Source organism: Styela clava, chromosome 10 (assembly GCF_964204865.1).
Source record: "Styela clava chromosome 10, kaStyClav1.hap1.2, whole genome shotgun sequence".
Taxonomy (NCBI): Eukaryota; Metazoa; Chordata; class Ascidiacea; order Stolidobranchia; family Styelidae; genus Styela; species Styela clava.
In genome coordinates this window covers 2,091,594-2,107,200 of record NC_135259.1, presented here as the reverse complement: position 1 = coordinate 2,107,200, position 15,607 = coordinate 2,091,594, and the positions used below count along the sequence as shown (strand labels likewise).

The 15,607-nt window shown below is 33.1% G+C and overlaps 1 protein-coding gene across 1 annotated transcript; it reads right to left on the bottom strand.

Moving 5' to 3' along the window:
• Positions 1 to 313: 313 nt before the first annotated feature.
• LOC120338324 (uncharacterized) lies at positions 314 to 12,356 on the bottom strand. Its single transcript, XM_039406304.2, has 21 exons — positions 11,902 to 12,356; positions 11,508 to 11,629; positions 11,307 to 11,420; positions 10,460 to 10,585; positions 10,195 to 10,299; positions 10,015 to 10,112; positions 9,331 to 9,527; positions 8,897 to 9,074; positions 8,281 to 8,424; positions 7,646 to 7,777; positions 7,115 to 7,201; positions 6,663 to 6,842; positions 5,973 to 6,278; positions 5,151 to 5,327; positions 3,985 to 4,110; positions 3,763 to 3,843; positions 3,362 to 3,477; positions 2,613 to 2,882; positions 2,143 to 2,233; positions 1,711 to 1,811; positions 314 to 995 (listed from the first exon to the last, which is right to left on the bottom strand). Exons 1-21 carry the CDS (start codon positions 12,015 to 12,017, stop codon positions 854 to 856), a joined length of 3,009 nt encoding a protein of 1,002 aa, XP_039262238.2. The 5' UTR covers positions 12,018 to 12,356; the 3' UTR covers positions 314 to 853.
• Between the last annotated feature and the right edge of the window lie 3,251 nt (positions 12,357 to 15,607).

Genomic DNA, 15,607 nt, shown 5'->3' with positions numbered 1-15,607 from the left:
AGAAGTAATATTGAAGTGTGCACAAGCCTCATCTGTGGGGTTTAATCAAAATGATATTTTTTGAGAAGTTGATCTTATAATGTACCATGAAAAAACATCTTTGCGTTAGAGGCATCCTTCAACCAAGCACAAACCCATTCAATATCTGTTTCCTGCCAATTAAGGAATGTATAATATCACATTTAAGGTCATTTAAATGAAAGGCGAATAAATTTTAAGAACTGGCAGTTGATAATTACCATCTCAATACCTCATCTGTGCATATAGGAAAGCCTCACAGCTTTGCTAAAGCTAAAAGTTTCGGGAAGTGATATATCTCCTACGAAATATATTTATTAATAAAAAAATTACGATTTTACATTATTGCATTTTTCTACTAAAAATAAATTCTACAAAAATAGAATAAATGAAGACACATTTGGTTAGTTTTGCTACTTTAACATGGGATACTGCATTTTTGAAGAAATAGGTAAATTGTACATGTGTACTAGGTAAATTAATGATTATTGCATAAAAATACTTAAGAACTCTGAATTATGGGCAACAGAAAGGACGGCCATTGTATCCTGTTTGCAAAATATTGCAAATTAGAGACCAATATTGTATTAATAATGTCATATACTTGACCTCAAGATAACGAAATAGTGAGTAGCATTGAAGGATAAGCACGACGTGTCAAATAATTGACTTGGTTATTTAAAAGAGATTGGGATGAGCTGGCATTTCCATAATAATTTCCATGATTTCCAATTTCTTCTCTGCATGTTCAGTCTATATCTAATTCCAAACTATTTTCAAGTAAGCATAATGATAATACCGGTTCTACAGTTCTCTAGTAGAACGTATTTATAAATCAAATTTTATGTGGATGATACGGATCCAAAGTCCTACCCCCGAATCTTTGGCTATAAAGGGGATCAGGACTGATACGACCACCAACATTGATCCCTTTATCTGACAAGATTTTTCTTAAACGCAGAATTTCTTGTTTATATCTAAAAAAAAAAAATAATAATTTGATGACCCTTGAGCATTTTGGTAACAAATGATGACCGTGATGACTGCACAGGGGTTCGCAACGATATGAAGTGTCTGATCGATCTTTATGATTGATTTCAATCAAAAAGCCATTGCTGTCAGAAAAGGCAATTAAACTTTTAATGCCTTTTGCATCGACCTACATGTGTGCGGAAGCATTTACAGCTATTACCAATATGATGACGAAATACAGGATGAAACTTGCCGTAGAGACAGACCTATGAGTTTGCTTGTCATAAATTTCTCCAAGAATTAATAAATTGTGCAGTGAAAGGCAACGGCATTCATCACATTAATGTCATTTGCGTTTTTGTTTTGTAAATGAAACATTGTCCTTCTTAGTCTCAGGATGGGGTTCCGTTGAAACTAAGATTCGCCCCTATACCACGGAACAACTGATGGAGCTTAATCAACTGATTAGTGGTTATATGAATCCTGTCAAATATTATCATGAACAATAGTACAAAATTGCTGATACTGTGTTGGGTATCTAACAGAGTAATTATATGTGTCAACTCAGTAGACTTAACATCCATTTTGCACGTGCCATAGAACATAGTTTGAGCCTGAATATCATGTTTCTGTGATAAATAATATTAGAAAACTGGTATTTAAAGATTGAAGCTAGCATTGTATCATACAAAAAAAAAGGTGCTTCTCCATGATGTATACCTTGCCAAATGTGAGCTGATGTATTCCTGCTGTTCAGCTATTTGCTGCTCAGCAACGGTAGCCCTCGTCAAAAGTTCAGCTCTTTCTTTTTCTAGTTCAGCCTGAAAAGACATAGACCTACTTATTAAAATGAATAAAAAAAACTAACAGTAATGTGGTGCATCAATATATTTCTATATAAGCAATGGAAAGAATGGAATATCCGATTTAGCAGCAATGCCATTTTAAAATGATCAGTATTTTCTCAATATGCTCATGTGGAAAAATATTTAGAAAAGTATGAGATTGTCTTTATAAATATATATGCTAGCATTTAATTTTTATTTCAAAATTTGATAATCTTTTGAGGATCCACTCTTATGTGATAAGCACATAGAATTTCTTACTCATCTACTGCCGAACAAAATTACTAAAATTAAATGGAAAACGAACCTGAGATATTTTTGTGTATTCCTGCACATTTTTGTAAGCATCAGAAATATTTGGAATCTTTGGATATTGCTTTCCTAATGTGTGTGGTGACCTGGAATTGAATGTCATTTTAATTCACTGAGGAGATGTGATAATTCGCTAAGCAGAAAAAAAATTTGCAATAGAATGTGATATATATGATATACTATGCAGCTTTGTTATTACATTTCATGGCAATGAGCTCAGTGCTTCCATTGATTGCATATTCCAATAATAATGATAACTGGAAGATTATACATAAATTAGAATTAGAAAACAATCTTCTTAAACTTACTATGGACAAATTTATTCTTGAACCACTTAGGATAGTTATCTTTACTCTTGCATCTTTACAGCATCCTTGCATTATATGCATACGGATCCACCGGCACGAAAGCATAGAAGAAGGATAAGTAGTTAATCTCGCAAAAAAAGAAATCATTTGAACATACCGAAGTTTGTCTTTTTGTTGTAATGCATTCAACTCATTTTTTGTGATTTTCAATTCATTTTTTGTTTGTTTCATTGCTTGTCTAAGATTATTCAGTTCAACTGACAACGCCGTTTGAAGTTCTTTTTCATCTACTGATAAATCTGAATCATCTGGTCCCAAATCAATTGGATACTGAACAACTGGAAATATTTGAGAAGATCTTGCATCTGTCTCTTCTCCTTGTTTTGTTGTTGCAATTTGAATTGATTCAAGCTGTGCACGAATTGCTCTGTAGTTAAAAATAAACTTTCCTTTTTAATAAATACTTTTTATCATTACCTCAATTTGTTGAAAAATATCATAATTGAATAATGAGTTACTTCTGAATCTGATTGAGTAATCGGTATGGGATGAAGAACATCTACAAATGGATATTTGTTTAAATATACTTGGTGCTGCGTTACTTTATCAATATACCTAATAGTGAAATAAAGTACAATACATTTTTTACAAAACAAATTTCACCTCGTCAGATATGAAAACTAACTAACAAACTTTTTATGTTTGGGAAGTCAGTTTTTTTTTTAAATCAAGTGGCATGAAATCCTATATTGTAATAAATCCTGCAAGTGTCAATTTTTACAAAATTTTTGAGATGAAGAATTTCTTACAGAAAATTGTTCTTGTATTACTTTCCTAATATAGAAATATCATTTAACAAGGTGATTGATATTGAAGGTAACTGCGAGTAATCTTAGCTTGTATTACCTGTATGAAATTAATAACCGTTCATGTCGTTGCAGCATATTTTTTGCCAATTTTCTGTTATTTCGTGCAGTATTACTCAACTGTTCTTCTCTTGAACGAAAAGCAGATTTCATATCCTGAACAGACCAAATGACTAATGTCAATTAAGAAATCATGAATACTCATTTGGTGCTATGTTGCCTGATACTTGAAATTATGCATTGAGAGGTAAATTAAACTTCGATCACAAAACTTTGAACAAACTTATGAGAAATGAAATGTTCGATATGTGCATTTATCAGGAGGATATAAAGTCAAACAAGAGTTTCCAATAAGAGAAACAATTAATATTTTGCCTGATCAACATTGCTTTAATATTAAATTTTTCAGTTTATTCTTTCAAAACAAAATGTCTAAATAACCTTCATCATTCCATCAATATATTTCTTAATTGTATCCTTCCTTCTTGAGTCATTATCAGGCTTATCATCACTCATAAACTCCTGTATTTCAAGAAGAAAAAAAAGAGAAATTAATGATAAATTAATATTAAATTAACGCAGGATTACATTTCACCCGTGTCGTTCGGAATGGAGAAAATAGTTTTGTTTGTAAGGTTTAGAGATCTATAAAATATACAATACCGCAATATCTTGAACATATTTCCACATTCTCTTTCTATATTCTTGATTTGATTCTTTAATCTTTTGTTGGAGTTCAATATTTTCATCTTTTGCCTTTTTATATCCATCTTGGGCAACAGTGACGGCCTGATCAATCGAATATATTATACTGTTATACACTGTCGTTATATTCGTTATATGTCAGGGCTACTCAACTGACGGACCGCAGTCTGAATCCGGACGTTTCGAGTATTTGATTCGAATTGCACCTATTTCTTTATTTTGGATCATTAACCCCACTTTTATAAAATGACTCTTATAGTTTTGAATATATATGTAAAGAACTGTAACACCATAATAAACAAGATAATAATAATCAAGATTAGATAGTAATCATTAGCCAGTCAAGGAAGTGCGCGATTAAAGATGCCGAGATATAATTTCTGGAGAGACCGGATCAAAATCATTTTGAAGTTTTGTATGCGGATCTTCTGTAAAAACAGTTGAGTAGCCCTGATGTATGTTATGAAAAGGCTTTGCTATGAGTCATAAAGAGTTAAATAAATAGAATCTTGTTTGAACCATCGGACCGTGACCTTTTTCCATTGTTTGTCAAAACCAGCCCTTAAACTGTAAAATAACAAAGGGTATAGTTTGCCCACATTCGACGAATCGCCTTCCAAATCGATAAAACCAACTGTCTGCTCAGAAAGGTCTTTAAATATTTGATTTATCTATTTATATTGATTTGCATTCATTTGTCTCATAGAATTAAAATTTGAAGCTGAAACAGTGTGAGAGATATTAAGGATTTCATTGTTCAATTCCTAATCAACAACTTGATTAATCTTGATTATCATTTTACCACATGCTACACCTATATTTTGACTTTGACTAACAGTTTTTTCAAAAGCTTCATAGTGTATTACTTTCTCTGCCCACATAAATACCAATGGGCATGTACAATATTGTATATTGGAATTCCATTCAAAATAAATTTAACAAAGCATATTACATAGTATGAACCTCCACACTATGTTGGGCATTGGGCAATTCTAATTAATAAAACTAATATTACTTGTTTAAAATAATAATGTTTTTTTGCATAACATTAGCAAATTTACTGTACTTATTCACATGGAAATCAACAAAACTATAATTCTATTAGAACAGTATAAAAGACTTACAGCAGATTGCTCTGCACATTTTTTATTCGCAGCCCGAACAGTCTCATACGCAGCAGTTAATTGAGATCTCAATTGCAGGAGACTTTTTTCAAGTCTGTTTGTTTGTTCATCATATGCTGACTTCATATTTTTGACAACATCATCATCCATAGATAGTAATTTGTAATTTCCAAGAAGCTGATTGAGCAAATATTGAGCTTATAAATATTGGATTTTGGAAGTATATTCTATAAAACCAATCCTAGCATATTCTCTATCATATTTTCATAATCGAAACTAAATGCAGAGTCTGACTTATTGAGTTGTCATTTGTTGTTTGCAATTATATTTTAATTTTGAAAAATTATTCATTTAAAAAACTCAATCATAAAAGTAAGTAAGTTAAGTAATCCACTAAGCTGAGTAAAAATTATTACATCATAACTCAATTTATAGTCATTCCACAAACAAAATTTAAAATTGCAAATATGTGGTGAAAATTGTGTAAATTCTTGATATGACACTGAACGAGAACAACAAGTAGACTATCTATCACAGCATATGATGCTCGAGGTAGATGTAACCAGCCCTCGGTTACATGAACCACCCTATGGTAGTGAGGAAGTGAGGAGTTCAGCAATCCACTAGCACCAAATGATCCCCCATAGGATTTAAAACTGCGAAACCATGCAGGGTAATCAGAGGTACGCATATTCCCATCGCTTAGCATGATGCGCTAACTGCCGCATTATTGGTCACCTCTCTCGAAATCTCAGCACTTAGTGGTCATTACCTTCTATGAATGTCTGAACAAAAATTCAATGATAATTGATCAAAACTTACATCTGAATTCGGTGATCTTGGATTTCCCAGTGAGTCGTTATTACGTTTGACTCTCCAATCATGTCTCAAATCTCTCATTTCTCTTACTTCAGCAGCAACGCCGTTTGCATGACCTTGCTTTCTGGCTGACAATGCCCCAGGATCAATATCGACAGATCGAAGTACATTCTTTGCACGTTCCAACTCTTTCACAGCTGCATCCTCAACTTCTCTCTGTTTATCTACATTATGTCGTAAATCCAGTAATGCTGCTTCAGTGTCAATCAGTTTGGCAAGTTCATTTCTCATTTCATCATTGCGTTTCACCTTTCAATAAAACATATAGATGTTTAGATTGCACAAAATTCAAACTATTGCTATATAAAATGAGATATTTTTTGTTTTATTACTGATATTTCAGATCGGTTACAAGGTTTATTTTTATTGTTTGTTAAAAGGCATTGTGTTTATTTTTTAATCTTTCAATGAGAGCTTAGTACAAAATTAAGCCCTGACTAATTGAACTTTACTATGTTATTGACATTTATTGCCTCGTCTAGTCCTTTCGAAATAACCAACCTTCATATAACTAAATATGTATAAAATACTCTTAGACAATATATTATTTCCATGACGTACAATATCCACGATACTTTTTCTTACAATAAAAGTTGCGATATACTACAAAACTTTGCCTAAAAGAATACCAACCTGTCTTTCAAGATCTTTCTGCAATTCGAGAGTTTTTGTTTTCAGCTGAACAAACTCATCTGCAATCTGTTTTCGACTTTCTTCCAAATGTCTTGTATGTTTTGCAGTGACATCATGATCATGACTAAATTTATTTCTTTGTAGTTCAAACTCAACGAGCTGATTTTCCAATGATAAGATCTGTAATTATGAGGTTCAATATAAATGGGATATAAATTGTATAAATATTTATCTGAAAATTATATTCAACTCATCTATATTGATTTACTTCATGTGATTTAATTATTCTCAAATATGTTTTTGCATAGCTTGATTACTGACAACTTTTCACCAATTTTATGAATCATAATATTATAACACAACAGTTTGCTTTCACAAACCGTTATTTGTACTTCAAATTCAGAAAGTAATACAAGTCCATGTAAAAACAAATTGATTGTATAATATTGTACCTTATTCTTCAAATCAAAATTCTCAGCTTCATATTCTTCAGATAATCTGTTGTTTTCAAGCTGCAGTTCTACTAATCCCTTAGAAACCTGACAAAAAGTAGTGTAAGGTATTCTTAAAAAAAATTAATAATTTCTTTCGCTCCTATGTATATATGGACCAAGGCTAAATATTAAAAGCATACCAAAGATGATAATTGGGAAGAATACACTTGGGGAAGACAGAAAAGTAAACAATTTCAATACCAATATTGTAGAAATTGAATAATTCAGCACCGAATAATATTTAGAATCAGTGAATAATGAGAAAATAAAAAATTTTATCAAGATTTTGATCAGTGTAATCAGATACTTGCAATTACGCCAAATGAAACCTATGGGCATGGGGTTATTCACTTGGCTGACACAAACATTCCCCAAACTCGTAATTAAACTAAAATAAGAAAAATCGAAATAAAATTATGGCCTAACCCTAACCTGGTACACATAATACGGAAGTACCAAAAAATCAATATATTATTAATTATATTTTACCTTCAGTTTGTCTTCCTCACTTGCGACGAGTTTGGTAGATAGTTCCGATTTTGACTTAGCAAGATCAGTTAATTTTTCTTGTACTTGTTCAAGACGTTGAAATAATCGATCATTTCGTTCTCTTAATTGAGTCTGAACATATGAATAATTGAAATAACAAGGTAACTAAAAAAAATATGTATAATATGTACGATAAATAAAAAATTAAATAACTCTTCAAGGACAGTAATTTTTGCCTATAAAACTAAAAATGCTCACATTTCAGAATGTTCAATCAAGTTTTGATCATTTGGCCCAGAAACAAAACACAAGTGTTGTTATTTTTTGAAAAGGCTTTTTAAAAGCGCTGTCTGCTAGCTGGATCTCAAAATTATGAATGATAATGAAATACTTCAAACCTTATCAAAACCCAAATTCAAATATGATTCTGAAATGGGACTGTTTAACGATCAGCAATATTTTAAAAAACATGATTTCTTTAAAATGTCATTTCTTTTCATAATGAATTGGATGTAATCTCAACGAGCCGTGATATTTATAGAACAAAGAGTTTCTTCACTGGTAGAAAAACCCTTGTAAGTTAAAGAAAATCAAGTTGCATACGAATTATAGTGAAGGTTGAGACAAAAACATACATTATCAGTTGTTATCTTCAGCAACTGATCCTGTAATTCAGTTCTTGATAAGATTCCACCTCCTCCTCCACTTGCACCTCCTAGGTCAAACCCACCATGTTGTAAAGATGCATCAATTCTCGTTCTGTACTGGGTTATCAGATTCTGTAAACATTTGCTTGAATATTAATGACACATACATATATACAAAAATGCACCGATGCTGACATGGGCAACCAATGGCCCGGGGGCAAAGTCCGGCCCATTGGGTAATTCAATATGGCCTGTCTGATACTGCGACAACCAAACTAAAACCAAATTTTGATGTTTTAGCTAAAAATAACTCAAGGAATTTTTTGAAATTGCGATAAAATTGGGTTTCGTCACATGACTCACAAGGTTTATTGTTTTCCACGTTTGATTTTGTAACACTGTAAATATTGTTTGAAAAATGAAACTTTTTTACGTCACACCTCACATGGCCTACCAAAATAGGTGGGCAAAATTTTTGGATCCAAAAACCTTGCCCACTCTTGCTTGACAATGATTCATTTTAACCAAGACGTTAGAGAACCATAAAAATAAAGACGCTTATAATCACCAGCAATATGATATATTAGAATTCATAAGTACAAACCTGAGCAAGGCTATCATTCAATATCGGATAATTTTTCACTTCGGTTAGTAAACCACAACCGGTTAGAATAGCACTCATCACATCTGGATTTGAATTAGTTGGAGGAAGGCAACAAATTACTCTAGTTTTACAATTTCCTCCAAGTGTATCCTCCAGTAAACTTGTAAGTTTTGATTCACTAGACAAAACAAGTAAAGATAAATAGATATAAAAATTCATGAATGTGGGCAGTGAAGCCCATACATATTACCTTATTAATACATATTTCAATAACACTTCACAAGTTTGAATGATCAGATTTTACTGCCCAACAAAAGAATATGTATATTGAACTAGACGATATTATTATTATGAATTCTAATTATTTGACTATATTCCACAAATAGAAAATCATGAACAAGGACCACGAAACTATATACAAACAGGATATTCACCCATAATTAATGACACGCTCAGGTTCCTGCTGTCGAGCAAGATCAGCTGACAACTGATTGAATGCTATGACTGATTTTGATAAAGTCGGGCCCTCCCGCAGTCTTGTACGTGATAAATCCTCTGATAATTTTTCCATCCCTGGCATTCGAATCACCGTGAATTTTGATCTATTGGGCAGCGGGTTGTCATTTGTCATCTGTGAATAATAAAATTGCAGACTTTTAAAGATATATTATTGGAAAACTAACACAACTTAATCATAGTATAAATGACAAGATTTTAACTTTGATTTTTTGATTTTTTCATAGAACTAACGGTACTCCCGTAGTATGTGAACCAAGATGACAGAAACCGGAACGTAGTATGTGTACCAGGTTAGGATTAGGCCATAATTTCAGGTACAAATACTACGGGACTCACTTGGCTAGTTCCTGAACTCGTAATATAATAAAATTATGGACTCCCCCTAACCTGGTACACATACTACATCCCAGTGTCTGCTATCTTGGTTCGTATACTACAGGAGTACCGAAATAACATAGTGATAATTACTGCAGGTCATATTCTAAATGTTGTTACATAGTTAAAATTACTTCTGTGATAAAAATGAACATATGAGAAGATCTTTAAAATTTCTCATGTACACTCTCCAATCATTTCATGAATTGCAAAATAGTAATTACCATTGTCAAATCCAATTGAAATACAACAGTGCTAAAATTTTTCACGGGTCCAAAATCAACAACATTGGTATTTCGAGAAAGCCAGGACTGCCAAAATGCTGCAAAGTCAACAAAACAGTTTATTAATAAAATTATTTTAAACGAATTAAAAATTTAATTTATTTTGATAAATTTTTTTACCCGATAAGCCTTCGGCCGGTGTTCTGCATCGTTCATATTCAAGATTTTTAATGTAAGTCCCCTCTTCGGCTGAATGTTGTAATTCCATAGCATGCTGTCCACGACCTGAAATGTAATCAGATGATATAAATGTCAAGTGAAATATATAAAGATCATTGTTTCCCAGAATTTTTGATCGAGAACCATTCACAAATCCATGAATCTTTCAACATAAAGTATTAGTCGATTAACTATTATATCGAAATGGAAACCAAAATGTTCTTGCCTGAAATTGCTCCTCTAGTTGCCATCAAATCAGTGATGACTTCATTGTATATTTCATATTGATACATCAAAAGGCGGAATACATCACTATCTCCTCTACCTGAGAACTGAGGATTCTCAACAGAATCTAGAGTTAAGAATTGATAATAATATTACAATTTTATATATAAAAAATCTTCCAAATAAATACTTCTATTCATGAGATGAAAGATAGATATTTATTCAGTTTATCCATGATATAGCATATACTTCCGTAATTAATTTGATAAAAGGGCAACAAGAAGATGTTGTAGAACCATTAGTGCTTATTCAGAAATCAATGGTGACTAAATATGAAGATAATTAGACATTCAATCACACTTAGTTTTCCCTCTTTTCTTATTGAGTCAAGCATGAGTTTTAATACTCGTTTTTGGTAAATCTTTGCCTATTTCTAAATTTCTAATAATTTATTGCATGACGTAAGTAAAAAAAATTTCCTGGCAAAAAGTTGATGTTTGTGTTTACATTATTTAAGCTATTTCAAATATATGACCCAGTGGTGGGCCCACCTAGACTGGAGGGCCATGTAAGTGTGACGTAAAAAGTTAAATTTCATGAACAATATACAGTATATAATATACAGTGTTACAAAAGCAAATAAGCCTCGTGCCAAACCTAAATTTAATCGCAATCCCAACAAATTCCTTGAGTTATGTTTTAGCTCAAACTTCAAAATTTGGTTTTAGTTTGGTTGTGGCAGCATCAGGCGGGCCGGATTGAATCACCCAACGGGCCGGGCCGGATTAGGCCCGCGGGCCCTAGTTTGCCCATGTCAGATATGACCTGTCTTTGCAAATTTTAAATACCTCGCAGTCCCATAGATTTGTTTTGTAGTTCTGACATAATGTAATTAATTGCATGAGGAACAATTCCTGGCTGAGAGTTTTGTTCACCGGCCATTGTATATGATTTTCCTGAACCTGAAAATGTTCAGACATTATTTTGTATAAAGATGTCGATTGACTCAAGAAAAATGATCAATTTCAAACATGCAATAAAGACTTTACCACTTTCTCCGTAAAGAATAATGCAGGTGTTGAATCCAGCAATGAATAAATCAAGTAAAGGTTGAACTGCCTTGGAAAAAACATCTTGATTTGAAGAGTCAGGATGGTAAAGAAGATGGAAGCTTAAAAACAAAAAATGAATAAGATAATAGGCCTAGCAGTAATTGAGTGGAAAATTCATTATGATTTCAAAATTAGAAAAGTGTTAAAAAATTTCAAGAAATTCTGAATTAATAATGTGTAGCTAAACAGCAATAAAAGAAAATAATTAGACTTTGGTGGTGATACTGTGCAATCTTTTAAAAAATGTTTGTTTTATTCCCTCTGTTTTAATAATTTTAAAATAGCAACACTTCATTATGACCAAAATTCATGTCCTTCCAGCACCTATTACCTGTGTGATACTCCTCCTTGTTTGCCATGAACACGTTTGTTATCTGTGATGAGCAAACTCACTTGACCTTCGCCAGATCTTGGTGGCCTTATTTTACCCACTGAGTCTATATTCATGGTTAACTCACGGCACCACCAACAATTGAATGATGAGTTATAGACTAGTTTTACTTATTCTGAGTAATACTGCAATGACTGAATGAGAGAGTTAATGGATAGTCTACCAAAATGCTGACATGGCCAAATCCCAGCGAAAATCGCCATTTATGTGGCTACATTAATGGCCTACAGGCCTACCGGTATGTCCTGTTATGTTTTATTTATGAATTACCAATTCCGATTGCCCTCATAACTAAAAATAAATCCTATCAATTCCACGACAGCTAGTCGTGACTTGTGCAACTTTAGCTGTTTAATTAAAACCCAGAGCACTAAGTTTGGCTTACAATATCTCCAAAGCAACTCACTGGCAATGTAAACAAATGCGCGGTATGAGGAGTCTTGATTTTTGTGATAGTGTGTAAAACCGGAACTACACCTACACGTTTATTTTGACTCCATTATCAGCATAATAGGCGATAAAGTAATTGATAAAAACAAATAAATGGAAAATGATTATGAAATCAGTAGAGCAAACAAAACCTTTGTATATAAGATGAGAGGTTTTGTCAAAAAGAAGTGATACGTGTTCACTCACCTAACATTTTAACTTGGAAAAATTTCGTTCTGGTAAATTTTACGCAAATTTTCACAAGGATTTGCGACGACGCAAATTTTAACTAGGATTCGTGACCTTAAAAGTTAATAATTCACACACACCAGAGACAATACATAACAACAATGTCATGAAACATTACGCACTCACACATACACAACCACAGAGATGTTTTAAATTAGAAAATCGCGATAAACTAAAAACAAATTATAACGAAAATAATAAAATAAATAAATAACTAAAATAAATAATTATTCATCTATTTTTCAATTTCGTACAATATTTGAGTAATTCATCGAAAATCAGGAAATGGGTCTTGTATCTTGCATTCACCGGGACGGGTATTGAAGGCATTAGATAAATATACATGCTGGAATTTGGAAGCGCCAGAGAGGAAGGATTGCGTCTACATGCAGGCGCGTGTCAAACTTTTCTGCTACCCGGGATGAGTTTCTGATAATGATGCCCCTTATACCAACTTCAAAAATAATACAAAGGATACACAAATTATAGATGTTGGTATACACGAGAATGAATCAATTAAAGGTCAAGTAAGAGTGGAATGTTTGTTTTATTGAATAAATCATCAAACTAATCAACAAACTCACCACTGGCCCTATAAGGTGCTGCCTAGGGCGGCTGTCCTTATTATTATGGGCAGCGCCGGATTAACCATAATTTTATATAGTTTATCGGTGTTTATTTTAAATATTACGATTGTCATTATACACGTTCGTCAATTTTTCGTGCTTTAATTTTTGTGTTGATTCTTGCATGATAGAAATAAATTATCTGAATCTGTTCACCATACGACTCAAACTTCAAAATGTTCGCTTATTTTCCCTCTTCAAGTATCATATTATCCTTCTTCATCGAAAATAAACAATGAAACTTATTTATCGGACACGAAATGGACCTATGAGTCGTGTTGTAACATTGTTGTTGTTTTTTCTTTCTAGTATTCTCCTTGTTGCTGCATTTTTGTTTTAAAAAAAATGCTTTTCTCTTCAACATTTGGACCAATGAACTATTTGCACTGTGTGGCGGTTCCACGATCGCATTTTAACGATCTAGTGGTCAGCGAAGTCGGGAGTTTTTGAATAAGGTAGACCAGGGTGGTCCGAACCCTGTTATGCTGATACATTCCGTGCGGCCCACAGAACAATTTTAGCGTATATATATTTGTATCTAATAGCAGAGCGTTTTTGAGATTTCTTAGATATTTTCAACTGGGGTTGGAATCCCCAGATTCAAGCCCTTTTTTTCTAACGCTTCGTGCCTTTATTTTATTAAAAACAATCCTCTGTTTTCAAGCGTGGGCCATGTGACAGTAGTGACGAAACGCAGAGTCGACTTAGCGCCGCGCAATCCAGTTTTTTTCAGCAAGGTTCCGAAATAGCAACTTAGACGGACTTGGTGGTTATTCGACGATGACACTAAGCTTGCTCACGCTGCAAGTTCTTAAATTAATCAAATATAACAATTCGTAATAAAATGATTGTCACAAGAAAAATGACATAAAGAAAACACGGCGGAAACGTATTTCCTTGCTTATCACACATGCAGTGTCTGGTTTGATTTCAAGTAATATCTGCCACGAAAGAATATAATTTGAAGTGACATCAAACGCGAGATGCGGAAAATACAACGTTAATTTTAGGGAATTAATTTTTAAATAACTGAAGGCTTCATATATCTTCTTTGAAAAAACGCCACCCATGCAACATAATAATGGTCTGATTAGAACGGTAAACTCTCGTTGTTCATTAAATTAAAAGTAAGTAAACTTCAACCTAGCAACCTTGAATCACTCTGAGGTAGATTATTAGGTACCTGTAAAATTGCAAACTACAGTTGTGACTTGTATACTTTGGTATTTTGATTCACGTTGAGACTGGAAGCATGAATCTTTATTGTCACACTCCTTCAGGATTAGACCTCAACCGTTATATCGGCCCGATGTTGTGTGTTTGCCGACATATCATAGCGGCAGTAAACGGCCGATAAATATATCGGCTATATATAAAAGTTGAAAAATCTAAAAATGTTCGTAAAAGTTGTTTTATTTACTGTTGGTTGTGATCATTATTTTTATAATTAAATTACACATAAGGGGCCCCACCTAGACACTCCCCTGGTTGTATGTTACACGCACTTTTAGAAGTTGCCCTTTCCCAATCCACTGTTAAAGCTGTTTTTGATGATAATTTGATGTCTCACCTTGCAGAACAGACCAAGTTGTATGCAGTACGGAAAGGCGGACTGAATTATGATTTATACAAAGCACAGGGAAATAAATGCATTTGGCGCCTGGAAGAAAAATGCCTTCAATCGCCTAAATAATTGGTGTAAATCGTTGTAAAATCTCCTGCGGATATTTTATTGCAATGACAGTTCTTGTATATATGTTGAATGAGACAAGTAGTTTGCAGTAGGACATGGGTTGGATTTTGTACGAAGTAAAGGTAATCCTGATCCTTAAGGGGAAAAGCACACAGAGGAGATTCCTACATAATGGCGTACTAGGCTTCCACCCTGATTGAATAGCCAAAGTTTGACTAAATGTGGAGTGGGTGGAATCGCATAAAAATCTTAAAAAGTTTATGCGTGAAAGCAAAGTATGATACAGACAAAGAAAAATACTATGTTGATGATGAATCTTGCTATTTTTATAATTGCGAATAGGGCTGGGCATTTCAAATCGACGAGTAAATTTTTAAAATCGGTCCAGACGAAAATTTTATGAGATATGATGAATGCACATGCAAAATTTAATGCAGATTCAACCTCGCTTTTATATATATCGTCGGTATCTAACAGACAAATACTTACCGATCGAGATCGATAAATAATTACATTTTAGTCTTCTCTTTGTTATGTGTTCAATGTGGAACATATAAATATGCGATCACCAGATCTGTCACTTCAGGTGTTTTATAGCTAGATCTAGATGTTTTGTTCAAGATCTAAAGGGCGCAGTCATAATTAACCA